The 25,812-nt window shown below is 38.2% G+C and overlaps 1 protein-coding gene across 2 annotated transcripts in view; it reads right to left on the reverse strand.

Moving 5' to 3' along the window:
• The window catches only part of wdr11 (WD repeat domain 11), a 126,974-nt gene that overhangs the window by 95,646 nt on the left and 5,516 nt on the right, over nt 1-25,812 (reverse strand). The window contains exons 2-9 of one of the 2 annotated variants that reach the window (XM_053502088.1): nt 21,045-21,156; nt 18,259-18,412; nt 17,566-17,739; nt 16,985-17,177; nt 9,787-9,952; nt 5,079-5,181; nt 3,458-3,668; nt 1,956-2,056 (exon numbers count right to left, since the gene is read on the reverse strand). In XM_053502088.1, the coding sequence (XP_053358063.1) occupies nt 1,956-2,056; nt 3,458-3,668; nt 5,079-5,181; nt 9,787-9,952; nt 16,985-17,177; nt 17,566-17,739; nt 18,259-18,412; nt 21,045-21,156 (1,214 nt within the window). Of the gene's footprint in view, nt 1-1,955; nt 2,057-3,457; nt 3,672-5,078; nt 5,182-9,786; nt 9,953-16,984; nt 17,178-17,565; nt 17,740-18,258; nt 18,413-21,044; nt 21,157-25,812 lie in introns of both variants that reach the window. The other variant, XM_053502087.1, reaches the window with a different exon arrangement.

A 25,812-nucleotide genomic window follows, 5' to 3' on the forward strand; every position in this document is an offset into this window, starting at 1 on the left:
GCCATAAAAGCTGCTAGTCATGATCGGTTTGGATATGTGAGAGAGAAACATAAAGGTGAAACCAGGAGATGTCCTTATTGAATTATCAGAGTTGAACAGGTGATGGAGAAACAGGTTTATCTTTTAGGTGACATGAATGAGTTGAAGGGAAGTTATGAACTGTTTCTGAGAGACAAATAACACCAGGATCCTTTTCTACATAGCTGACAGCTGGTAACTGTGCAGGGGTGGGTCTAGCAAAGTTTTGCCAGGGGGCCAGGTAGGGCATTAACAAGGAAAGGGGGGCAGAAAGAAATACTTTTCTTTCTTATTCTCATTTTAAATGTCTAGCTTTTAAATAATTATCTGAATCTTACAACCAAAGTGGTCATTTGATGTTAAATGTATAGAAATCCATTATCGTTTATAGTAAATATTAAGTCTCTGTAAGCCCAGTAAGCTTACCATCTGTGCAGTCTGAAATTATGTCGAAGAAAGATGTTGAATCTATTTAATTATTGTAGAAAAATAATTGATTTCTGTGCATTTGTGTTACGATTTAGCTGGTTGTTGCAGCCCAGGTCTCTGAATGACACTCCAGCGATCGTGATCTCTGTGTTTTGTTGTGTTGTCAGTTCTTGTGCCATGTACTGTGTGTAAAATGGCATCCAAAATTAAATTAAGTGTTATTCTTTCTCAACTTTCTTTCTCTGTGTCCTTTCATTTTTTAAAGGTTGCCATGTTTAAAACAATATTTTGTGCTGCCATGCTGTTTGTTGATGTGGTAAATAAATAGTTTATGAAAATATCACTCAATCCGTAAGTTATTAATTTTAATACTCATTAATGATCATGTCTCACCTCTAGTCTTCTCTGTCTTAATTTCAGGTTTCCACCATGTGTTGTAGATAGTTCAAAGGTTAACTCGACAAGCAGTCTTTTGTTTTCCACTAAGTACTGTTTAGAATACCAGAATAGGGAGGATGGTGTAGGTTTAAGTTTATTAGATTAATACATATATACCAACAGGACAGTGTACATCGCTGTCAGAATAGCGTTTGTTTTCATTCAATGGCTTTATGGCTTTTCCAATAATACCTAGTGGGCCGGTCTCTAGTCAAAATGCCCGGGCCGATTTTTTGTCCCAGTCCAGCCCTGATACACCACATTGGCATGCGGTCGCTATTCCCAGATTTATTATGACCAATAAATAAATGACTTTTAAAATTAAATAAAAAACTAAACACTTTTTTGTCTCCTTGGTAATTGTTTCTAATTTGCTCATCTGCTTTGCTTTATCACCCTCTCTAATTCCTGATCAAGGGTGCTACTACACACAAAGAGATTGCACACCCTAAATAGAACACTAGCTTTCCATTTAATGCTATTTGGGATTCAACCCCAGAACCCAAGTCTGTGTTTCCTTCTGGCTCTCCCTTTTAGTTAAGCGGTCATAGCTGGAGCTGCGGGAGTACCTGCTTGCAATCTGCACTAAATATACATTCACCTTAAGCATTGTTACCATGTCTAACCATATCAAACTTTTATCTCTCTTTCTCTTCTTTTCTCTTCCTTTATCTCTCCCTCTCTCTGTCTCTCTCTGTCGAGCTCCACATGCCGCTCCAGTGATCCAGGCCCCCTCTCCCCTCTGTCTGACTCATCCCGGTGCCCTGCTTCTGGGTGTAGATATCGTCTTATGGAGGCCCTGTGTGGTCTTCTTGGGATGCGTGTGGTGACTGAGCACGATTCCACTTTACTCCCGGCTCCACTCCCTCTCATGTGATATCGCTTAAATATGGTGTTAAAACATTCCCTATATGTATATTCATTTTGTCTGTAACAACTACACCTGTCCACTCTGACAACTTCAGCCATGTGCAACATACTGTCTGAGGAAAAGTCTAGTCCACATTTCACCAAAAGAATCATAATCATCCATAATACTCGCAAATTACATCTGCAGCAAAATGACTCACCAATCATTGTGTTGAGGGAGAGGTCTGGGATACGTTTCTGGTTCTGACCCAATGGCGTCCCACAGAAATTCACCGGAGAGTAGAGAGGGGACAAGCCTGAACTGTAATCCAGCAAAAAATAAAACAATAAAATAAAAAAATTAAAAAAAAAAAAAAAAAAATCGAGAGAGATACAAAGAGAGAGAAAGAAAAAGAAAAAATTTAGTACTGTGTGTGCAAGAGAAAGAACCTTCAGAACCATTAGCACTTACAGTTAACCATACTTACTGTTTGAAAAAGATTTCGGTTTTCATTGAATATGAAATAAAGGTGTTTCTAAAAGCATTATCACCACATATGGCATGTATTATGGTTCTCCTCATGCACAAACAAGGTGATTTCAATGATTATTTAAAGCTTTTTGAATAGCAGTATTGGGGGACGTTGTCTTCAAAAAGTAATTAGTTACATCACAGCGTTTTACTTTTCCATTACAGAAAATGAAAACTCGTTTGTGTTTCCTCATGCATGTCGTTTTAGTCAAGACCTTTACAGTATAATTATTCTACCTCCATCACTCAGCGAAGATGGGCCATAATCTGTTAACCACTTATACCCCTATCTCACCTACGCGATGGCCGTAAGTAAGGTTCATTATGATTCACCGCGAGTTTTGGCACTGTGATTAGTTTTCCATCTTTCCGTGCGTCGGTCCTTGCATAGTCTTTGTAATGCGTTACACCCAGCACTAACCCCAGAAAAAAACTGTTGGACGATATTGAAGAAGGCAGAAGCAATCAAGAAACCACCTTCTTCTGTACATGATCTTCAGGAAGCGATCAAACCGACATTGACTGAGCGAGTAACACCTGAGCACGTCTTTCTGACTCATGCTCAGCCGCCTTATGGTCAGCCAGATCCAGCAGGTTCTAAAGGGCCAAGGACTTCATACTAAATATTGACTGTTTTATGGAAATTCCATTGCATAAAATATATATATATATATATATATATATATATATATATATATATATATATATATATATAATTCTATTTTAATTATCCACTCTAATACACAACAGCTCCTGGTAACAATCTTAACCTTTAGTACACATCGCTAATTAAGATAAATAATAAAATCAGACTGGAAGCTCCTTAAAAAAAAATAAAACAGAAAAGACTTGTTAGAAGTTTAATGAGTGCTAACCCTGAAACAAAATAAATCAGTTGTTCTGCTTTAATTCAGAAGGCTTATCCTAATCCAGGTCTGAGGCTGATCTACTGCTGATCCTCAATCCCACTCCTGCGTAGAATCTTTTATTCTCTCAAATAATAGCACGGAACAACTCTACTACTCTTACACCTTTACTAAAGCTGTATGAAACAGTCATGGTGTGTTATCTTCATCTAGTGCAACACTCCCAGCTTTAAAGACAGCTTAATTAGTTTAGTCTGATCCAAGTACGGCACACATGATATAATCTAATCATGCTTATTGGCATGAAGAATGTGATCCAAGGTACCTGAGGTTGGACGATGCTTTGCCAGCATGAGCTTTAAGTTCCCAAAGCATGATGCGTCCATCGCTAACCACCAGCGCGGCTCTGTTCTCGTTGACTGGGCAGATCACCGCCCGGTACGGCCGCACCGTCTTAGTCACACGGATGGCATCACACTGTGAGCGCAGATCGTACGACAGCTCCTGCACTCCCTGCTCTGTGTCAGACACCACAGCTGCTAAGAAATTGTATGTCAGGTTAGAGATAAGGAAATAGTCAATTTAAAAATATAAACAAACAAAAAAAAAAGAATTCCATGCTTGTACAAATATAAAAGTTTCTACAAATATATAGGAAAAAAGACTTTAGGTCTAAAAGGCTCGTTAGTGTTTGGATGTGCCATGTGTCAGTCATGCAGGAAAAATTCTGAAAGAACGATGTCGGAACAGGTTACAGTTTTTGTGTAGGGTGCCCGTGCTAAACCACTTCCACCATCAAAACCACGTACAATGAGCGTTTGAGCATCAGAATTGGACGATGAAGCAATAGAAGAAGCCTGGTCTGATGTATCACATTTTCTATTACATAATGTGGATGGTCGGGTGTGATAGGCTTAAATGTTTAAGACATGGTGCCAAGATGCACTGTGGGAAGCAGGCAATATGATGCTGTAGGCAATGTTCCAATGGGAAACCCCAGCCCCTGCCATTCATGTGGGTGTTACGCAAAACAACTATCCTAAATACTGTTTCAGACCAAATATAACCCTCCATAAAACAGTACTTCCTGACGGCAGTGACCTTTTTCAGCAAATAGAACTGGCCTTGACGCACGGCAAAAATGGTTTAATGGAAACAATACTGAGTTTGAGGTGTTCTTAGAATTCTCCAGATCGAGCATTTGTGGGATGTGATGGAAATACAAGTCTGATCCATGAAGGCCCCACCTCACGACTTATAATAGGTAAAGAACCTGCTGGTAGCATTCTGGGGCCAAATACCACACCATACCTTTTGGAGTTCTAATGGAGCCCATGCGTCAGCGGGTCAGGTCTGTTTGGGGGGCAGAATGGGGACCTACTCAATAGCGGGTGGTCTTAATGTAAGCGTTGATCGTTATATATTTTATATTACTTTTTATTATATACAATAGCAAATAAGTCTTTCATTTACGGTAATGCAGGGTGCGTTTGTAAAACAATAGGCTTATCGATTCTACTAATTCCCACTAGGGATTATTGGGCAGGGTCATTAGAATTTAGAGTTTAAACAAAAAAGGTTGATGGATGCATGTTCACCGAGATATATTCAAAGACATGTACAAAGTGCACAGGCCTCTAAAATATGAAAGCGCATCAGCGTATGTTTTTTTTAAGGCTTCAATCCAATGAATCATACTTGTATAATAACTAGGAACATGTTAAATACTTGTTATCCATTATTTAAAGTAGGAGGATTTAGCCTTTTCAGTCATCAAGTCACAATATTGTATTAAAAAAAAAACATATGCATGTTGCAAGAGTCCAAATGTTTAGAGGTGCTGCATTAGATGAGCAAATCTTACAGCCTGACACTTACACAGGTCTGAAAGGACTAGGTGGCACAAAACAAACTGTAAAAAAAAAAAAAGAAAGAAAAGAGCTTGCCTGTTTCCTCCACTGAGAGCGCAGTGGATCGACACACACGCAGTGTGATGCAGCCGTTCTCATGCAGGCAGTAGAGAGCGTCCCTCTGTGCACAGGGAATCACCTGAATGGAAGGAAAAGCTTAGCGTGATGCAGTGGAAGTCCATTTCCACCTAGAGAATTTCCAGGAAAATTACAAGGAGTGACAAACAACATAATCCAGGAAAGAGGCAGAAAATATACACACTGGCAAAAATTCAAGATCGTTAGACAAACACATGAACGAAAAAAAATAGAAGTAAGTCTTCCAAGTGCCACATACCCACTGAACATGCTAGATTTTGTATGCTGTACTGAGAAAAAGTGATGTCACAAAAACATTTTTGTAGAAATGAATCCAGGTGAAGTCACAACAGTTATTTTCTTTAATGATGTCATTCATGATTGTATCACCTCACCTCCGCATGAATTTGTGAGTTGGACTAAATTAAACCAGTTTAAACAATTTGCATCACAAGTAAGTTTAAACTGTTAAAAATGTTTGGCCTAATAATAATAATAATAATAATAATAATAATAATAATAATACAAACCTGATTCCAAAAAAAGTTGGGACACTGTACAAATTGTGAATAAAAACAGAATGCAATGATGTGGAAGTTTAAATATTCAGAATATACCTCAGATGACATATCAAGTGTTTTGAACTGGGAAAATGTATAATTTTAAGAGAAAAATTAGTTTATTTTAAATTTCATGGCATTGACTATTCCTGAGCCCATGTTGTGATTTCCATTACAGTAGCATTCCTGCATGTGATGGGGGGCCCAGGTCCAAGGGCCCGAAGATCACGGGCATCCAGTATGGTCTTCCGGCCCTGACCCTTACGCACAGAGATTGTTCCAGATTCTCTAAATATTTGGATGATATTATGCACCGGAGATGATGATAAACTCTTTGCAATTTTTCTCTGAGAAACTCCTTTCTGATATTGTGCCAATATTTTTCGCTGCAGCATTGGGGGAATTGGTGATCCTCTGCCCATCTTAACTTCTGAGAGACCAAGCCACTCTAAAAGGCTGTTTTTAAACCCAATCATGTTGCCAATTGACCTAATAAGGTGCAAATTGGTCATCCAGCTGATTCTTATATGTACATTTAACTTTTCGGCCTCTTATTGCTACCTTTCCCAACTTTTTTTTGGAATATGTAGCTCTCATGAAATCCAAAATGAGCCAATATTTGGCATGACATTTCAAAATGTCTCACTTTCAACATTTAATATGTTATCTATATTCTATTATAAATAAAATATAAAAATTTGAAACTTCCACTTCATTGCATTCTGTTTTTATTCACAATTTGTACAGTGTCCCAACTTTTTTGGAATCAGGTTTGTAATAATAATAAAAAAAAATAATAATAATAATAATAATAATGATAATAATAATAAATATATAAGGTGTATAGCATTATAAAGGGTCAACATTAGGATTGTGCAATACACAATATTACTGTACACTATAATGCATCCCTTGAGGTTTATCATCCATTGATGTTTAACATTAACTTGTGCCACAGTTGTGGTTCTGGCCCCTTGGGGCATAACTCCACAAGACTGTTCTGTGGTGTTTGGCACCAGGTAACCTTTGGGTGCTGGACGTTGTTGGGTGGGGACTCCTGTGGATCAGACTTGATTGTCTGGCAAATCCAATTTGTTCTTGATCAGAATGGGATCTGTGGTGTTGGGCAGCTGGGTCGGCAGCCTCAAACTCTTTCCCTCTTGAGCCCTGTGCATGGTGTGCTATGGTGCACTAGGTGTCCTGGGCCTGTATTCACAAAGCTTCTTAAGCCTAAAAGTTGGTCCCAGTGACGAAATTCTAAGAAAATTCTTAGAATTATGACATTTTCTTAAAATTTCTTCTTAAATTTAGGATTAAATCTTAGAAACATCTTAATCCTAAAAACAACTCCTAAAGTAAAAGACAAAATGGTGGAAAGAATAAATATTCTCCAAACACTGAACATAAAGCTAAAAGTATACACTGCCCTTCTGTCCAATTTGGTTTTCTTGTTGTTTTACTTCCTTTCAAAAGATTGTTGGCTACATACCATCTAAAAGTGCAACTTAAATAGACTGTCCTAAAATCATGTAAATTGGTAAAAGCTGAGCCATTTTGCTTTCATCAATCTGAAAAAGTAAATTTAAGAACTTAAATATAGTAACTACTGGAAATTGGAAATTGATTGCTTCAAAAGTAGACACATTTTCAACACTCAGATAAAGGTTTTTGTACTTTCCTTATTCAGAGTTGCTCTAAAAATTCACTTTTACTCTAAGACTCCCAGCTAGGACATTTTACTCTTAGATAGGAGCTCTCTAAGAGAATTCTAAGAAGCTTTGCAAATACACTTCCTAAAAGCTGTGGCTTTTTTCCCTGATCTCAAGCTCTTGTCTCGAGAAATACTCGCATGTCTTTCCTGCATTTTGTCAAGGCACATGAAGAGTGTCTGAATTTCATCAATATGAAATATGATTTGTAAGTATAAAAAAGCCCTGCAGAGCGATTTCTCCTTCTTCTAGTGCACTTCCTAATTAACTATGGACATTCTGCACATTTCCCCTTAGGCTAATCTAGTGTGGATTATGGCTTCTAATATTTTTTACAGTGCCACTTTATCAGCATGCAGTCTGTGCAGATGACAATAATAAAAAGCAAGACATTTGGGATTTCCACTTCAAAAGCACACATCTAATTATAAAAACAGAGCTGCGTGTGCATTTAAAAAGAATTCACATTACATCAAAAAATCTAATGATTGCTGGATGCTGTCCAAATCACATCATTTTAATATCTTGAATATTGTTTAAATATGGCTACAGGCTTAGATTTTGCACTGAGCTAAACTTTCCGTGCCACAATGTTATAATGTTAAGGTAATATGGAAAATGATGTTCTTAGACTGTTTAACAGTTTGTTCTCACAGAACTCACCTTGAGCGCATTTAGAAATGCATTAAAGAATAAAAAAGCACAGTAAGTTGTCACAAAGGTGTTTTTTTGAGAGAGAGAGGGTAGTGTGTGCTGGTTTTTGACTTGGTGCCCGCTCCCACGATGGATCGTTTGTGCCAACCTTGTCCTTGCAGCTGCACCATTAGTCATGCAAATGGCCTTCCTGATGAGGACCTTAAAACACTTACAGAACATGGGCACTCGTACCAATAGTGAAGTCGTACCCATGTGTGAGTGTGTGCCAGTAAATTTTCTGCTGGAAATAAAACCTCAGGCACCAATAAAAAAAAAAAAACTAAACATCATACATACTGTAACATGGGAAAAAGTTTAAATACAGCTGTTATTGATCATAGTTATGTTATTATTCTGTGAAGGCTTTCCGCTTAATTGTGGACCATGGCTGTAAAGATTTGTACAGTACTTGTTCAGCTCAGGATCTTTAGAGAGGCCAGGCAGTAATGTAGAATAAGAAGGTCTGGGTTGCAGTCAGATTTTAAAATTTATCCTAGTGCTGTTCACTGGTCGGGTCAGGGCACTCGAGTGGAACAACTGGACAGCAAATCTTATTAAGCAGTATTAGGATTTAATAGAAGTGCTAGCAATAGCTGCTAAAACACTAAAGCAAAGCTTCTGACTTTTATCCTACTTCTGGACCTCCAAAAATAAACCACTTTTAATGCTTACCATCCTCAAGCACAAAACCCGGAGGCATAATTTGGCCAAAATCGTATCCATAGTTTGAAAGGAATGAAGGGTCACACAAACTCATGACATGTTTAAGCTCAGATATACTGTATGGGCAATTATGTATCGATGTAAGTACACATTCATTTTCAAGGGAAGGAAACCTCCACAGCAGAGTAGATAAAAGTCACTTGCAATTATGAAGATGAACTGTCATGACACACAAATCCGATCCCCCCCCCAAAAAAAAAAAAAAAAAAAACATGGCTCGCAACAGCATACATAGACAATAGTGCGCTCTCAATAGTTTGGGGAAAGCCTTACAAAATATCCAAGGCGTTCTCCGCCTTTCGGCTAAGGATGCCTGATAATTTTCCAGCTAGGAAAATGAATAAATGAATGAATGAATTAGTTTCCTGAAAAAAAAAATGTTTATGTTTCCTGCACCTGCTTTGAAAACCATAAGTAATGGTTATTTTATTAGCACAACAATCGATTGTTGTCCTAATCAATAAATTGTGCTAACAATTTCATTAATCAACTCTAAGGGAAAATTGACTAAGTAAGGAGTTGGAAAGGAAAAGGCAAGAAGGAAAGAGGAAAAGGCTGATTCTTGTTTAACTTCTTTGGAATAATTACAACATTTTCACTATAATATCAAATAATATGAAGTGTACTGCACTCATCAGTTTAAACTGTAACTATGGAAATGATGACCACAGATCCAGTAGATGTTCTATGTTCTCTTGCAAAGAATAAAATCAGAGTTCTTTCTTTTTTTACAACAGATTTATAGCTCTGCTGTGTGGTATATTTCAGGATTTAGATCTATCATAAAGTCATACCAAAGGCCATGGATTCCTTAATCATTTTAGGATTCTAATCAAAAGTAGCAGACGTGTGTTGGCTTGTGTAGGTTGTTCCTTGTAGGAAGATGCAGGCGGTTTAACAAACTTATAGATGTCACTGGTTACATGTGAAAAGACCATGAGTTTGACACATCTGCCCTGAAATTAGACACATACTGACCTGTATAAAGGGCACGCCGGAGCGCTCGATGGCCACCACCCCCACCGTCTGGCTGAGCTCCAGGTCCAGGATGAGGATCTCTCTGGGGTACAGCAGTAACATATGACTCTTCTTTAAGGGTAGGTAGGACAACTGGAGACAGTCGTTTAGGGTTACTGCCTCAGCCCTACAAACACAGACACCTGGGTTAATCCGATATCACAAGTAAACATTAACGCAGCAAAAAAAACTATTACAATCAGAATTCTTTAAACTTAAAAATACTCATAAACAACAGATCACACATTCAAATTTTCTATTTTTATACCCTATGTATCTTTCCAGGTTCATACATAGCACTATTAAAAAAATTAAAGCTGAGCAGTGGAGACTAACCTAAGTCATTTCTGCATAACACTGAGAGGGAATGCAATAACCATCACAAATCTCTTCTGAGCCTGGCATCTCCTAAGTTTACGGGCCACTGACGCCCCTAAATCTGCTTATATGGAATAATGCCTGTGTAAATTGAAGGATGTAATAAGGAGGCAATTCTCTGGAAAATTCGAAGGGTATTTTAAAAGGAAATGGAGTGAGAGACTGGGCAAAATATATGACCATGTCTCATATTGATTCAAGATAATTGGAAGCCAGCACAAAGTATATATATGACTTGAGTAAAAGTTCTTATTTCATGGAATATCTAGCCTTTAACTACCTGCATTTTAGATATATTAAGCTTAATAAAATATATTTTCAGCAAAGAATTCTTATCGACCTATGACTTCATCCAAAACTAAAGGAATGCAGAGTAAAACTACATTTGAAAAAAATGCGATAGACCTTCCTAACAAGCTAGCATAATGTATATGAAGAATATTGTACAAAAGAAAGAAATTCGGAAAAATACAAGAAAATTGTATAAACTTTTAACAGTTAAACAAAAACATCATGCTTTGGGGCTGTTTTTCTGCAAAGGGACCAGGATGACAGATCCGTGTAAAGGAAAGAATGAATGGTGCCATGTATCGTGAGATTTTAAGTGAAAACTTCCATCAGCAAGGGCATTGAAGATGAAACGGGTCACACAAACTCATGACATGTTTAAGCTCAGATATACTGTATGGGCAATTATGTATCGATGTAAGTACACATTCATTTTCAAGGGAAGGAAACCTCCACAGCAGAGTAGATAAAAGTCACTTGCAATTATGAAGATGAACTGTCATGACACACAAATCCGATCCCCCCCCCAAAAAAAAAAAAAAAAAAAAAAAACATGGCTCGCAACAGCATACATAGACAATAGTGCGCTCTCAATAGTTTGGGGAAAGCCTTACAAAATATCCAAGGCGTTCTCCGCCTTTCGGCTAAGGATGCCTGATAATTTTCCAGCTAGGAAAATGAATAAATGAATGAATGAATTAGTTTCCTGAAAAAAAAAATGTTTATGTTTCCTGCACCTGCTTTGAAAACCATAAGTAATGGTTATTTTATTAGCACAACAATCGATTGTTGTCCTAATCAATAAATTGTGCTAACAATTTCATTAATCAACTCTAAGGGAAAATTGACTAAGTAAGGAGTTGGAAAGGAAAAGGCAAGAAGGAAAGAGGAAAAGGCTGATTCTTGTTTAACTTCTTTGGAATAATTACAACATTTTCACTATAATATCAAATAATATGAAGTGTACTGCACTCATCAGTTTAAACTGTAACTATGGAAATGATGACCACAGATCCAGTAGATGTTCTATGTTCTCTTGCAAAGAATAAAATCAGAGTTCTTTCTTTTTTTACAACAGATTTATAGCTCTGCTGTGTGGTATATTTCAGGATTTAGATCTATCATAAAGTCATACCAAAGGCCATGGATTCCTTAATCATTTTAGGATTCTAATCAAAAGTAGCAGACGTGTGTTGGCTTGTGTAGGTTGTTCCTTGTAGGAAGATGCAGGCGGTTTAACAAACTTATAGATGTCACTGGTTACATGTGAAAAGACCATGAGTTTGACACATCTGCCCTGAAATTAGACTGGGTCTTTCAGCATGACAATGATCCCAAACACACCACAGTGGCTTCGTAAGAAGCCTTTTAAAGGCTTGGAGTGGCCTAGCCAGTCTCAAAATCTCAACCCCATAGAAAATCTTTGGAGGGAGTTAAAAGTCTATGTTGCCCAGCGACAGCCCCAAGACATCACTGCTCTAGAGGAGATCTGCATGGAGGAATGGGCCAAAATACCAACAACTGTGTGAAAACCTTGTGAAGACAGAAAACGTTTGACCTCTGTCATTGCCAACAAAGGGTATACAACAAAGTATATATAACCAAATACTTACTTTCCACCATAATTTGCAAATAAATTATTAAAAAATCCTACAATGTGATTTTGAGATCCCCGCCCCTTATTTTGTCCCTCATAGTTGAGATATATCTATGATGAAAATTACAGGCCTCTCTTATCTTTTTAAGTGGGAGAACTTGCACAATTGGGGGCTGACTAAATACTTTTTTTTAACTCACTGTACATTATATTCTAATGCAATTGTATAAATAGGTATCCATGTGGCAGCAGCACAATGCATTATATTATCCAGATCCACGTCAACAGTGACTCGAATAACCACTCTTTACCAACCAAGTTGAGCAGTAAAGCATTTACAAGAGAATATGCTTACACCGGGTTCCAATCCTGTCAGACAAGAAAGGACTATAGTGGGCAGAGACTCAGTTTCAGTAGGTATTTTTCAATGGACCCTAATATTTAACTAATTATCAGAACAAGAGAATGGGGTAGTCCAATAGTTAGACTGTTGATTGGAGGGTCTCAGGTTTGAGCCCCAGTGATGCCAGGCTGCTACCATTGGATCACTGAGCAAGGTTCTTCATCCTCAACTGCTCAGATACAATTAGAAGTCGCAACCCAGCCCTATAAGAAACTGGTAGAGAAATGCCAGATATCTCTCCAAAAGTAGGTACTGTTTGTTGCCTGCAGTGCCTAGACACATAAAGAAAAGAAGAACAAAAAACACAATAGCCCCATCTTAAAATTATATTGCATTGTGTAAACATCTCAGCCATACGAGTCTGACCCAATCCTGTCCAATCAGAAAAAAAAAGTTTAATAAAAAATATTAGCACTCTTTGATCTGATCATTTTTCTTTTGTTGGAATAAATAGCCTTTTGTGCATTCTTAACCCACGTGAGGCAAGGTGACACATTTCACACTCACTCTCCCACCTGCCTTACCTTTCATCCAAAGGGCACCCCATTTTATACGTACAACACATCCAACCAATCATAGATGAGACTGAATTATTGAAACCAACCACAACACAGGAGGTTGGATTCATCAAAAAAGATGGGAAGACAAACTAAACCTCAAAGCTGGAAGAAAATAAAACTCCTTCCGTTATATTTCCGGCAGCTTAAGCACTTTAGAGCAAGCAGACCCAATTTCAGATGTCACAGAAATAATATTTGGATAAAAAGATACGAACCATGTAGAGTTAGGGTGGACTCTTTAAATGGAATGGATTTAGTTGGATTGAAGAAATATCATCTGTTTAAATGTAGCTAGAGAGTATATATACAATATTTTATCTGATTTCCTTCGGGAAAGACGGACTCAAAAGAATTCTCTCTTGATAAAAAATTGCTGATATTAATGTGTTTAAATATTTGTTTCCAGTCCAGCAGGAACAGAAAGGAACTGTTTTATTTCATGAAGAAAAACTAATACAGGTTAAAAGAAATCTAATGCACCGATTGTGTTGCATCTTCTTTAGGGAATAAAATACTGTATACAGTAGAGCTCTTCCAGTGCCTGCAATGTCCTACATATTGGACAAGCTTATGATAATAATTTATATCACATACACTCCCTAGTTAAAAAAAAAAAAAAAAAATCCACACTTTAATATTTTGTAGTTGCATTAATTTTTGTTAGAAAACTTGTAATGACAACACGAGAGCAATCCATTCCATAAAGTCTTGCCAACTGTAGCACATCTCAAAGACGGCCAATTACATTCCGGCCAATTTACATCTAAAAATTATTTCTCATGCTCCCAGAATCTTTTATAATCTGAGCTTGATAAATCTTGGCATTGGTATCGTGTAAACCCATGTCATCAGAGGGAAAAAAATAATAATGCACTGATATAACAACCAGGTCATTCAGGTAGTCAGTTGACTATACTGAATATATACTTTTTACTGAATAAAAAGTGAGTGTGGCATAAACTGCAAGGTCCTTTTATATGAATACCACCATGTAGAATGTGGAAACACTTGGAAACACTAGAACAAATCAGCAAAGTGTGTGAACTCTGGCTCTAGCAGTTCAACCTGAGCCACATCACTCAAGTAATTAGTCTTAATTAGTCTCAATCAATATCTACAGTAGGTTGTTGGTTAGAAATCAACTAGCCACTGCAAGAATTACTCATACAGCCTAATGGAAGTTATGACACAATAACTAATAAATAAGTTATATCCACAAAATAGCCACAACCTTAAAACCACTAACATTAAAACCACCTAGGTTTTTGGTTAAGGGTGCTTAATTGGATTGGGGAATTTGAAAGCCAAGGCAACCACCTTGAACTCCTTGCCTGTTGGGTCCCCATTGCAACAGGCTATGATGTATTGGGTGTTCTGGTGTCTCTATATCTTGCTATTTGTACCCATAAACACGGGGAAGCCTTGGTTGCCAATAATCCTGTCACCAGGGTTTTATTTATTTAGGGTTAATCCATAGACCTATTCACATTCTTGATTCACGTCGTTTTGTCCAAAATTGCCCAAAAGCAGCCTAATGGCCCAGGGATCACCTTCATTTCACGGATCCATCAAAGCAGGTTTTGGAAAATAATCTTTGCTTGTTGATACAGGTCCACCACATAGGCCTAGTTACTAAGTAAAATGCCTAAGTGTACTGCGACTGAGATTAGGAGTGCCATGCTCAGGGAAGATAGGAAAATGAGCAAAGCTTCTGACAACCAATAGAGTGGAAACCTTCCTCGGACAAAGCAGGGAAGCTGATGAAAAGAATGAAAGAGGTAAAAAAAAAACAGCTGATTTAAACGATGAAAAAAAAGAATGGAGGACTTTGATGATCAAAACACAGATAATGTAGACAGACTATTCATATCTCTTTTGTATGACTGGTGGAGGTTTAAAGAGCTTAGCACGAATCCTCCTGCTAACACCAAGGCAGCAATTTCTACAAATGCACTGCAAGGCATGGAAAGTAATTAAGTATCCGTTTCACTGTGAGAAATAAATGTTAATATTTATGCTGCCTGTGATTTTTTTTTTATTATTTCTTACAGTGGTGTTATAATCAGTTGTTTAAATTATGGATGCCGCAATATTTTTCTTTTTTCAGTAATAGTTCATGTTTTTTGTGGTATTTATTAATAAAATACACTGACCAGTCGTAACATTTAAAACCACCTAATATTGTGTAGATCCTCCTTAAACCACCAAAACAGCTTAGACCTGCTGTGGCAAGGTCTTTAAGTTGGGTAAGCAACTTACACGTGCCTCCGTATCCACATGATTTAAAACAAAATGCCATTCACCAGACCAGGTCACCTTATTCCATTGCTTCATTGCAATGTACTGTATTTGTGTTTAGACTCCTATTCATTATAGTGAACCTTAACTCTTTCTTGTGGATTTGTGCTACAGTAGTGCATCTGTTGGGTCAGACCTTTGGTTTACCTTCTTTGGACCACTTGAAGTAAGTTAAATCACTGTATACCATGAGCAGCTGTGTTGAAACCGTCATCTGGTCATCACAACTTCACTCAGATCCTTACGCGTGTCCATTTTTTCTGCTTCTAACACAGCTACTTCAAGAATAGATGGTTTACTTGCTCCAACTTATTATTCTATTGTAGGATAGAATGCAACAAGATAATTAATATTATTGATATCCCCTGATGATGGTTTTATTGATATGGCTGACCGGTGTAAGAAAGCTACTTAGTATCATTCAATGCAGGGTGGAATAGAAAATTTTATTTAATTTCGTTTACATTTGTTTGGACTATCAATGAAATCCTCATGGATCATTATTAGTGAATGTGATCATTAAAAATGGCCAAAAGATGCTATAAACATACAGTAACAAAAAACATCTACTAAATCAGTTCATTTTTAAAAAGGATTTTGACACAGTTTTTTTTTTTTTTTTGGTTGACGTAGGTTTGGTTTTGTCCATTATGTACTGTAAAAAAAAAAAAAAAAAAAAATCACAAATAGTAATAATTTATAGTTGCCAATGTCCTAAAGGCAAAGCAATAATAACTAGATATAATTCCTATTAATTTCTGTCCCATTTCTAATGCCCCTTCAAATGCGGCGGACAAATGTGGCTTAAACCTATTGACAATGAAGCATTCGAAAGGTGGATCTCTTGTGGCCTAAAAAGTCCCAAAATTCTTTGCTAGCTGGGGCAAAAACATTGGCACATACCTATCAATACTATTAAAGATTACATTTATATATTTTTTTATTGAAAAAAAAAAAGGCTTTACATGAAATCTGCTCAAGTCCACCTACACCTATGAAGGTTGCTAGGCGACAGGAGACAGTGGAAACAGCTGCTGATGCAAATAGGAAATCCTCTGTAGACCATACCGTCATTTCGGGTTCGGGCTTCATGGTCTACACAGTGATGAAAGGTTCAAAGGCTGTGTAAACGGAGTCCTTTTAAGGACATAGGTCCTGAAACAAGACAGCTTGTGACTGTGTTTAAATGATGGGGGCATGGCTTAGGTAGGTTTCCATGGCAGCACTGCACCTGCATGACTCGAAAGGAGAGAGGAGACCTCCTAATGGGAAACCCTGAGTCCTTCATTTATTTTACATAGGAACATGCTGCCCTGACTCTAAGACTTCTATCTCAGGAACCATTAGTGCTAAAGCTTATCTGTTGTGATTTCATATAATAATAATAATAATAATAATAATAATAATAATAATAATAAGTAGCCAATTTTTTGAGTCAAACATGATAAATGATTATTCTGATTATAACGATTACTCTTATCTCTAACTGTATCCAGCACAGTCACATGTAATCAGGTTTAAGAGCCAGGACTACACTTTGATCTCAGTAGTGTGTAGATCTTTTATCCATAAAAGTAAAAACCATTTGCTCCCGCAGCCTGTGCTGGTGTGCGACTGCCACGTGCAGGTACTCACATTGGTTTCTCATTGGTGATGAGCACTTTGACCTTGTTGAGAGCTTTTTTAGCACCAGTGGGATGCGTTGCAGCGGGCTTGCTGTGAGCAGGGCTGGAGTGCGGGCTGGCGATGTAAACCTTCTTCCCGCTGCTGCCAGGTGGTTTAGATGGTGAGAAGTCTGTGATGAAAACGATCCCCTCGCTGGTCAGCACTAATAGAGTGGGGTGTAAAAGCACAAGGACAGATGACAAGTTCAGTTATTCTGAGCAGCGATAAAGGGGAGACAGTAAACTGGCAACCTTTTGTGGTCAAAGCCTCTCATCATCATGGCACTAAAAGTAATAATTGAATCTAAAAAACTATATCCAAATAAATGGTGTCACTTGTTGCATGTTTGTTTTATATTTACACAAAAGCACTACATAACACTTATAACCTTTGTTATTCTCAATAATATAAACTGAAATCTATTATATAAAATGAACTGAATAAAAAGATTTTTTTTCTCTACTTCTAGTAAAATGCATTATTTTGAAACCAAACAGAAAATATCAGGTTAATATAATAAGGTAGCAGGTAAGTACTTTTTTTTTACGTACAAGCTAAATTAGAGGGGTCGAACGGGTCGAAAGAGAAGGACAGGATGTTCTCGGCATAGCTCTTCTTCCACAGCTTGGTCCCAGTGTCTCCGTTCCACAGCACTATGTAGTTGGGAGGGTGCACGGCTAAAAGCAAGTCATGTGACGCATCCTGATTCCATAGCCAGTCCATGTCTGAAAAATACAGTTACATAACCTTAGTGTAACTTTAATAACTTTAATAATACAAAGCTCTACACTAACAGTCACTAGTCTAACACGTGAAGTTTTCTAATTCATGTATCAGGATTATGTTTAAGAGCTCGATACCGGTTCTTGGCTGTTGTGAATTCCAGTGTTGTGCACTCTGAGATGCTTTTCCGTCCACCACATGTAAAGAGTGGTTATTTATTATAATATAACTGGCATCACACACACACAGCTGAACAGATGAATGCCACATCTACATGGCAAGCGCTAAATTCTAGATAGTGTTGATGCTGAGCACTAGGTGAGTACTTCTGTATTGAGTACTACTGTGAGTTTCAGGGACGTTCACACGGCCTGAATCAAACAAGGCAACAGGATTATGTCTGGCCATCAGCCCTCGAGTCTGACTTCTGTGTCTTTTTTCAATTCTGATATGTCTCTATGCACAACATCACCAATTGATGTGTTTATAGTTTCTAATGCCTTCTAACAGCCGTGCCTTACCCTGGATGGGTTTGGAGTGCTCCTGGATCTCGCAGTGTGCCATGCCGCTCACAACGTCCCACACGATGATTTTGCCTGAGGCGTCGGCTGACGCCAGCCGCAAGGAGTAAGGCGAGCTCAGGTTGTGATGGTAGTTCTCCCTGGACCATTTTACCTATAAACACACATACACAGCATTCTTTATAGACAACAGGAGACTTCAAGGCAGTTCCTATAACTTCAGAAATTGGGGATTTGATCTCTGGCAAGATCCCAAAATTAATGGAGCTGCAAAAGAAACACCCGTGACTATAACGCTGCAGGTCGGGAACAGACATTGCTGGAGGTCTTTAAGCATTCTGTTCACTAATTAACAACAGATGTATTTGAAATAATGAGAACTTTGAAAAAAAAAAATTTCATTTTGATAGATCAAATGACCTGACCGGAACATAAGGGTTATGCTCGAGTGTCACGCTGAAACGGTAAACAAATGGACGCCAGCATGTGTTGGGATTGGTCTGCTTTCCCCATCTGCGTGCTCGTTTATTCCCAGGACAATGAGGAATGAACCAACGTCTCAGCGTTGTGGCTTACAAGATTAAAATGTGTAGCAGGGTAAGAAATGGCAGCAGGAGCCGGGCAATGTCTCAGATAAACACTGGCTAGTTTATGGGTCATTACTCATGAGACCACACACACACACACACACAAAGAAAACCCAGAACAGTAGTGGATAAAGATACAGAATGCCAGTGGGTGTGAATGACAGATTCATTCTTCTGGGACATTTGTCATGCCGGGTCTCATCTCGCTCATTTTAATTCCATCAACAATCGACTGTGACTTAATTGACATCAAAGAATAAATAGGAGGAAGTTTACTGTGACGCGAGGAGTCACAGACCAAGCACCTCAAAGTCAACAGCCGGTTAGATCACACCATTCTCTAAAGCTATAAAACTGATATTGTTGCGTTTAATGACTGAACGCAACACGAGGTGAAATGCTTTAATAAATGTCTTTTGTGGTTTATTAGCCTCTCTCTTGTGCGCTCTGCATTTAAGCAATTTCCCTCTGGGATAAATAAAGTTCTTTAAATTTTGGGTTTTAGCTCAATACACAGGATTTCACAAGTGTTTATGTCAATGGACTAGAATATCGGAAGTGTATAAAAGCTATGTTTTGATTAACTTGTTGTTGGTGTAACCTCTTCTCTTGGCAGAGGGAGCCAGATTTTTATTTAAATTCATCTTCATCATGTTTACATTTTAGATGAAAGAAATGCTTATTTCAGGTCACGCCTTCTAAATCAATGAGAAGATTAGATATTCTTTAACCAGCTTTTCTCGCAAGAATATTTAATGCTTAAGTTCTTTTTTTTTTTTGTGCTAACCACTGATCAACGGCACTACTTGCTGTGTGGAACAAGGGATTGTACACCCTATATAGCACGTATGCTTTCTATGGAATGCTATTTGGGATTCAACCCTGGAACCCCAGAAGTTAGCTGATATTCAAAAGCAGAATAATCTGTTTCAAAGGCGTGTTCTTAAAAACAAATTTAATTAATAAGCACTATCCACCATCTCCATGGCTTACTCTTCTCATCTTTTGCCTAAATAGTATCAGTAAGAATTTCAACTATTTTCATCCCCAGACATTACACTAACTGGTTCATTTTCAGTCGCCAGATCAACACTAGGGTAAGTAAAGGATATGTGTGGCTGAGCAAAATAACTGGTTAAGTCAACAACAAAAAAAATCCACATGTTGATAAATGGTGTTTGCAGAAAAAAGCATTATCACACTTGAGTGTTGTTTAGCAGTGATTTTCCTTTTTGTGAGTTACCAATGGCAACAGATTTTATAACACAGGTTTCAATTTGCACAAGAACACTGAGCATTTATATCTAGAAATTGATTTATTTTTATTTAACCCTTAACTTGAGCAAATCAGACACACATGCAGACACATAGATAACCATACACTACAGGCACCTTGAAACTGCCAGTCAACCAATCGCATGTCATTTGACTGTGGGTAGTACGGAGGATGGGAAGCAATAAGAACATGGAGGAAACCCACCAGAAGCAGTAAGAACATGCACACACACACAGACTGTAGGCAAGATTTCGAACCCCAATCCCTGGAGGCGTGAAGTGACAGTGCTAAGCAGTAAGCCACCGTGCCCCCTGAGAGTGAATTAATTTTACAGCAGCTCATAAATTTGCAGTAACTCATTTCCAATTATACGATTTGGAAATGTTTTCCACTAACAAGCCTCTATTTGTAATTTCACACCAAAGTAGTGGATACAAGCTCTTACAAACGTTTAATGGTTTTTCTCAAGCAACTGAATTTTCATGAATACCACATCTCATTTAAATGCTCCAGTATACGATTTTGTAGATAAACTGCATCCACGCCCTCTTGACAAACAAGGCCTGGTGTTAAAATAGATCTTAAACAACTTCATAAAATTACTAATTTGATCATACTGTAGATCTTTTTAACTTATTTCTATTTACAACATTTACAGAATGTGTCATAGAATCAAGTCAGCATAAGGAACTTCAAGACACTACTTTTGTGTGTTACATGACTTTTATAGTAACACTGAAATGGACTTATGCACTGGATATTTATTGAAAAAGAAAACCTCAAGTGTCCAGTTACTTACAGTATTTTTTCCCCACAGAAACAGATGTACATTCAGGACAAAGCATTAGCAAGTTCGAAACTTTGCTCTGATCGCCTTTACCCTTGTTAGCGGTGAAAGAGTTTCAGGAACGTTTCCAACTCACCTTGACAACATTGGATTTGTGTCTCTCCAGGACCTGAATGGTCTGAGCGGTCTTTGGGTCGATAATGAGGATGCTGGAGTGGCATCCCTGAGCAATCAGACCTTGCCAACCCCTGAGGGAAAAAGAGAAATAAAAGAGAGAGAGTGTGAGAGAGAGAGAGAAAGAGCGACAGAGAGAGAACACACAAATGAAAGGACAACTGAGGATGTGTGTGTGTGTGTGTGTGTGTGTGTGTGTGTATAAAAAGGTAGAAATTTTTCTCAGTATGCCTGCTGGACTGCCTGCTTCATGTCTGAAACTCTGGCTTCCCAGGACCTCCTTTGATGGCCCATACATGTGGAAATGGCTTAGAGAGAGTTCATTACTATGGAAGGCAATAACTCCTGCCGTAGCCAAAAGTTTTTAGAGTTATTCAAATATTCATTTCATATTTCTGCTGGTATTTAATAAAGTCTGCTGGTTCAGTGTGTTTGGATATTTTTGTCAGAAATCACTATGGCATGCTGAAGTATAATTACAAGCATTTTATAAAAATTTTGGGGAAAAAAATCTGAACACTTTCCAAACTCTCAATGCTTGTGTTTAAGCATTCAGTCTGCCTAGGGTTTAGGATCTTTACGGTCACAGTTTAATTGTGACAGCAAACAGGAAACAGCCCGCAGAAGAGGGGAATGCTAGAATCTCAATCAACCACCAAAAATGTGCGATTGACACAGAAGCGAGCTGGAAAACAAGGGCACAATTCTGTACAAGGGTCTAAGAAATATTTGCTGCATTGACCCTTCTTTTTCAAGATCTCTGCAATTAACCCTGACATGCTGTCAATTAACCTCTGAGCCACATCCTGACTAATGGCAGCCCATTCTTGCATAATCAGTGCTTGGAGTTTGTCAGAATTTGTGGGTTTTTGTTTGTCCACCCACCTCCTGAGGATTGACCACAAGTTCTTAATGGGATTAAGGTCTGGGGTGTTTCCTGGCCATGGACACAAAATGTCGATGATTCGTTCCCTGAGTCACTTAGGGATCACTTTTGTCTTTTGGCAAGGTGCTCCATCATGCTGGAAAAGGCATTGTTCATTACCAAACTGTTCTTGGATAGTTGATGGAAGTTGCCTTCGGTGAATGTTTTTGCACAACTTTTTATTCATGGCAAAATTGTGAGTGAGCCCACTCCTTTGGGTGAGAAGCAACCCCACATACTGTACATGAAAGGTCTCAGATTGCATTACTGTTGTCAGAACTGATGGTAGCGCTTACCTTTTCTTCTCCTGGCAAAGCTTTTTTTCTCGATGCCCAAATCAATTGGAAATAAGATACCCCAGTCCTCAGCAGTCCAATCCCTGTACTTTTTGCAGAACATTAGTCTGTTCCTGATGTTTCTCCTGGAGAGAAGTGGCTTTTTTGCTGCCCTTCTTGACACCAGGCCATCCTCCAAAAGTCTTCACCTCACTATGCGTGGAGACACACTCACACCTGCCTGCTGTCGTTTCCGAGCAAGCTCTGTATTGGTGGTGCTTTGATCCCGGCTGAATCAACTTTAGGAGATGGACCTGACGCTTCCTGAACTTGCTTGCACCCTTTAGCCTTCATCACAACAATTGAATCTCCTTCCTTGAAGCTCTTGATTATCTGATAAATGGTTGATTGGGTGAAGTCTTACTAGTGGCAATATCCTTGCCTGTGAATCCCTTCTGGTGCAAAGCAATGATGACTGCACGTGTTTCCTTGAAGGCAACCATGGTTAACGAACAATGTTTTCAAGCACCATCCTTCTTTTAAAGCTTTTAGTCTATGCTGTTATTCTAACTCAGTCAGCAGGACACAGTGAGCCTTGTCCTCGTCAATGCTCTCACCTGTGTTAACGATTAATTCACTGACACGAAGTCAGCCTGTCCTTTTGTGGCGGGGCTGAAATGCGGTGGATTTTTTTCTTTATTTTTTTTGCCATTAAGTTCATTTTTATGGCACAAAGTGACTTTGCAATTAATTGCAATTCATCTGATCACTCTTTATAACATGCAAATTGGCATCATAAAAAACTAAGGCAGCAGACTTTGTGAAAATTAATGTCTGTCATTCCCAAAACTTGTCCACAGCTGTACAGTTTCCACAGAAAGGTCTTTTCTGCAAGTTTGTGATGAGTGCATCAATTCATTTTCAAGGATCAGCAGGATCAAGAAACGACTGCAGTGGTCTCCAAGCCACCTCGACCGGCATCATCATTCACAGAAATAAGGTCTTCGTTTTACCGGCAGCTAAGAGTCTCATCTGGGCCAGGGTTAGCTCGATGGTTAAAGTGTTGGACAGCTGACCAGGCGGTCCCTAGTTCAAGCCACAACGACACCTGGTCGCCACTGTTGCACCCTTGAACAGGGTCCTTTACCCCCAAGTGCTCAGATACAATTGGGCGTCGAGATGTCAGCCCCGACTCTGTAAATAACTGAAACTACAAGTGCATGTCCATCGCCCAATGTGCTGGAGAGCACGCAGAGGGAACACTGAGACTCTCATCACTGTACTGTGGTTGAAATCTTCTGTAAATGTCAATCAGTTTTACATTTTCATTCATGAAAATTTTTTATTATGTCCCAGTTTGACTTGAACTCAGCTCATTTAAAAAATGTTTTTCTCATCTTTTCTCATCTTTAGGCTGTGCTTATCAGATAATAATAATAAGCAGATTTAGGGATGAATGAATGGATATTTTAAATATACATTTCTGGTTATTACTGAGATTAAATAACTAGGTTACCCAGGTCTTCTTATATACAGGGATAAACACAAAGAAGTGGTGAATATAAGGGCAGAGACTGCCATTTTCATCTGTGAGTGCCGGCAGTCCGCGGGCAAGTTACAATAAGTGGATAATGTCTACAGTAACCAATAAAAACACAGAGCTGACATCCAATTAACACAGCAAAAAGAAGGAAAAAATCTGGGAACCGTTGCTTAGTACATCGAAGCACATGATTGTTAATGTGTTCATTTCACTTGTATAGGTTTAATAAAATCAAACTGATAAGATAATTCACATCTATACACCACACCCCTTTAGTTTCATCGTTGTAGCTTGTGAAAGCTTTCTCAGGTCAATGTATTTTGTTCCTTATTTCAAGTACAAAGTTTGTAAACACTTTACAATTTTTCTGTATCCATGTCCATAAATGTAGACTTAAAACTAGACAAAACAAAACCCAATTTAACAAAAAGAGAAAAAAAGGCATTATAGTTTAAAGAATAACTGATAAAGCAAAATTATCACATAGTTAGTTTTTCGGCCAAGTAATCTGATTGGATGAGAGGCAATCGACGAATGGTGATAATCGATCATAACAGCACTGTAACATTTAAAAATATGTATGTATGTATGTATGTATGTATGTATGTTGCTTCATAGTTCAGGACTGGAATTTCAAACATTCTGCCTGAGCCTCCAATAATGGAATGGACTCTATATTAACTTAAAGACTTCCAGCATAAACTTTCAGTATGACTGCAAAACTAATCCTGCTATTCATTATAATCCAGTGAGGATGGGTTCCCTGTTGAGTCTGGTTCCTCTCATGGTCTCTCCCTACTGTCATCTCTTAATCTCCATAGTAACTGCTTCAAAGTTGCTCTAAAAAGCCCTTGAACCAGTCATGTTGTTTTGTTAACGGCTAACATGAGCTACAAAGCTAAATAGCTGTATCCCTAACCCCTGAACGAGGGTAAGTGGAACAAGGGATTGTACACCATAGAGCACTAGCTTTCCTTTCCATTTAACGCTATTTGAGATTTAACCCACAAAACTCCCGGAAGTTAGCTGATATTCTAAAACGGGATAAGTAGAAATATAAAGAATATCTCATAAGTTTCCCAGGAGTGTCCCCCAGCTTCGTGGTTTATTCTACTAACCTTTTGGCTACATAGTACCAGTAAAAATTTTAAACTTTCTCCCTAGTTAACTGTTCAGCTTCCGGGTTGCGGTTAGTCAGTCAAAGTCGTAGAAAGAGATGTGTTTGAGAAGCAAAACAGCTGGTTAAATAAGCAAACAAATCAAAATCTCTTATTAATAAATGGTGTTTGTGGAACTGTTTCATAAAAGTAATATTACATGCTGATATTCAGTATAACAGCACTCCCTCTAGTGAGATATTGCCTAATTAAATATCCATGTCAGAAAAAGGACAACAATATTTATGGTAATAAAATCTGCAAAGACAGGCCACTTCGTTGTTTCTCTAATTAATTCCCTCTTTATCCTCTTATGGTTTTTGTTGCACAGCCTCCTCGAGGCAGCCTCACAGTCATGTCATATTCTATCCATTATTTAAAATAATGGATTTAATTGAGCGCTGTGGGATGTTCATGTATGTGGGATGTATTTTTTTTAACCAAACCATGAACCAAACTTGTTTTGTTTTATATAGCACTGTGGTTTTTATGATGTCTACACTACATGACCAAAAGTTTGTGGACACATAGTCATCATGCTCCATGCTTTCCTTGAACATCCCATGCCAAAGCCAATATGGATTTAGTCTCACATATTACACCAGCCTTGACCCTTCTGGGACGGCTTTCCACTAGCTTTTGGAACATGACTAGGGGGTTTGGAGGAAAAAGTATTCATAGTTGCGTATTATTTCCGCTTATATGGAAGTGGTCGCGAATGGGGACAGAACAATTCCTTCCCATACTCATTCCATTCCCTCGATCTTATCACCTGGTGGATGGTTACTTGTGGGAAATGTTAAAGGAGAGCGTGTTCAACTGTGAAGATC

The sequence above is a fragment of the Clarias gariepinus genome, chromosome 8 (genome assembly GCF_024256425.1).
Source record: "Clarias gariepinus isolate MV-2021 ecotype Netherlands chromosome 8, CGAR_prim_01v2, whole genome shotgun sequence".
Taxonomy (NCBI): Eukaryota; Metazoa; Chordata; class Actinopteri; order Siluriformes; family Clariidae; genus Clarias; species Clarias gariepinus.